Source organism: Beta vulgaris, chromosome 9, assembly GCF_026745355.1.
Source record: "Beta vulgaris subsp. vulgaris cultivar EL10 chromosome 9, EL10.2, whole genome shotgun sequence".
Classification (NCBI taxonomy): Eukaryota; Viridiplantae; Streptophyta; class Magnoliopsida; order Caryophyllales; family Amaranthaceae; genus Beta; species Beta vulgaris.
In genome coordinates, this window is record NC_079210.1 from 33848717 (window position 1) to 33851115 (window position 2399).

Genomic DNA, 2399 nt, shown 5'->3' on the forward strand with positions numbered 1-2399 from the left:
TTTAATTTAATTTGTTTAGCATGCCATATTTGTTAGATGGAAATTGTTTAGTTTGATTAGTATAATTTAGTTGTTGATGATTAAAAATTTAGGATATTGTGATGGTTGATTTTGTATCAATTGAAAGGTTAGTATAATTGGAAGGTGATTAGTATAATTCGAAGGTTATTAGCATATTGTTTAGTTGTTTGATTAGTATAATTTAGTTGTTGGTTGGTTAAAAATGGATTTGAGCATTTTGTGATGGTTGATTTTGCATGAATTGTTGTGTTTATGTTGTAAATACTACTAGTATAGGTGAAAAATAGTGTTCATATTGTTTGAATATGTAGAATAAGAATAACTTAATTAAACATTATGTTTTTTGTTTGAGGTCACTACTGGTCGTGGAGACCGTATTGCAGAGAAAGGTGGAAAGAAACACACGGTTAACTTAATGCAGAAGACATGTACATGTGAGAAAGTCATAATATATAAGTTGCCGTGTTCTCATGTCCTTGCGGTATGTCGTCACCGGAGCTTGTCATATAGTGGTTTTGTGGACGCTTCATTTCTGACTAGCTCGTATCGATCTACTTATATGTCCTTTTTCAAGCCTGTGCCTGATATGCATAATTGTTCTCCATATGATGGTCCGAGAATTATAGCTGATGAGAGGCTAAAACGTGGAGCTGGACGTCCACGGTCCACTCGAATACAAAATGAAATGGATGCAGCTGATAGGTCTGGCAAATATAGATGTAGCATTTGTAAGGTTTCAGGACACAATAAGCAAAGATGTCCTAATAAGAACGGTGAAGGAACATCTGGGTAAATGTTTTCATATTTTGTTAAATTTTCAAAATTTATATTATTTTCATAGTCCTCATTTGTTACTAACCGGTATATATTTTTTTTTCTTATTAGGTCTGATGGCGCAGTCCATCTTTCCCGGCCCCACTGATCGCAGCGTTCTCACCCTCCAGGACCAGCATCGGAGTGAGGATGTCTGGAGGGGAGTAGCGGACACGGTACTATCGTGTCGGTTGCATCATCACAGTCTCTATCTTGACTGGGAGATTCACGATAGGGTTCTTCGGTATGTCGAGCGTGCTGGTTTTCTCGGCATACATCGTTTGGTAGGGGGAGGTTTGGAGATTGATAGACCACTTCTGACGGCATTAGTGGAGCGATGGAGGCAGGAGACCCATACATTTCATTTGACTGTTGGGGAGGCGACGATTACTTTGGAGGATGTCGCTGTTATCCTTGGACTTAGAGTGCACGGGGACCTGTTACTGGTCGAGGCGAGGGTAACTGGGCTGCATTAGTTTTCGAGTTGTTAGGGATTTGGCCCAACACACCGGAGAACGAGCCCAAAGTTCTCCAGGGTTCGTCTTTGAGTTGACATGGCTTCGGCAACATTTTTTCTTGTTGCCGAATGATGCTGATGAGGTGACAGTACAATGATTTGCCCGGGCTTACATTCTTGCATTGATGGGGTCCATTCTTTTTGCCGACAAGAGTGGAGATGCAGTCCAGGTTCTTTATCTCCCACTTTTAGCTGATCTCGACGTAGCAGGGACATATAGTTGGGGTAGTGCGACCCTTGCATACCTGTATCGGCAGCTATGTCGGGCATCACAGAGGTGCGAGGGAGTTAGGTGGCCCTGTGTTGTTGTTACAGATTTGGGCATGGGAGCACATACACATTGGCAGACCTCGATTTCGAGGGTGCGGACCCACCTCCACAGTTTGACGAGGCCGTTCCTATTTTAGGCTCCCAGCATGTTCCGGGGCTTGACCCCTTAGCTGTCAGGTAATATTCAATGTCTCACATTTGTTGACATTCTTTAGTTTCATTTTTCTCATGGATAATAACGTATATTTCTTTTCAGTTGGCTTCGAGTACACATCACTAGGTCCAACACAGATGGGCTTCCTTACTACAGGGATGCACTTGACCATCAGACGGACGAGCAGGTACATAGGCTCGTACTTGCCTAACTTATATACATTGGTAGACTCTTCTTTTGCCTAATATTTGTAAGATTCTATTTTTTGTAGATGACTTGGCAGCCATATACTGATGCGAGACTGGCGTTGTTACCTGCTATATGTCGAGCTGATCGACATGTATGGCGCACATGGCCCCACTTATCTGTTTCGACATTGTAGAGTTCCATTTCCCTGGTCGAGTTATGCGCCAGTTTGGATTCGAGCAGACGATTCCCGCACCTTCTGATACGAGCACAACCCTTCATGCCATAGATCGGAGGTCGAAGAACAAGAACTATCCGCTCAGACATCGACCTTACATTGCACATTGGGTTGAGCGCGAGGGACACATAGTTCAGGGCACTCCTTTTAGTGGTCGTACTCATGCCTTTGACGAGTATATGATATGGTTTCGTCGCATC

At 42.9% G+C, this 2399-nt stretch overlaps 1 protein-coding gene across 1 annotated transcript; it reads left to right on the top strand.

Annotated features, from left to right (window-relative positions):
• Window positions 1-1613, top strand: LOC125493479 (protein MAIN-LIKE 1-like). The gene is made up of 2 exons (XM_048636871.2): window positions 1-810; window positions 907-1613. The coding sequence occupies exons 1-2, from the start codon at window positions 702-704 to the stop codon at window positions 1308-1310; spliced, it is 513 nt and encodes a 170-aa protein (XP_048492828.2). The 5' UTR covers window positions 1-701; the 3' UTR covers window positions 1311-1613.
• The last annotated feature ends 786 nt before the right edge of the window (window positions 1614-2399 follow it).

Excerpts from the sequence above, each read along its gene's own strand:
- LOC125493479 (XM_048636871.2), top strand. The coding sequence starts at position 702 with ATGAAATGGATGCAGCTGATAGGTCTGGCAAATATAGATGTAGCATTT. Across the intron at positions 811-906 it reads AACGGTGAAGGAACATCTGG|GTCTGATGGCGCAGTCCATC; the intron begins GTAAATGTTTTC and ends TTTTCTTATTAG.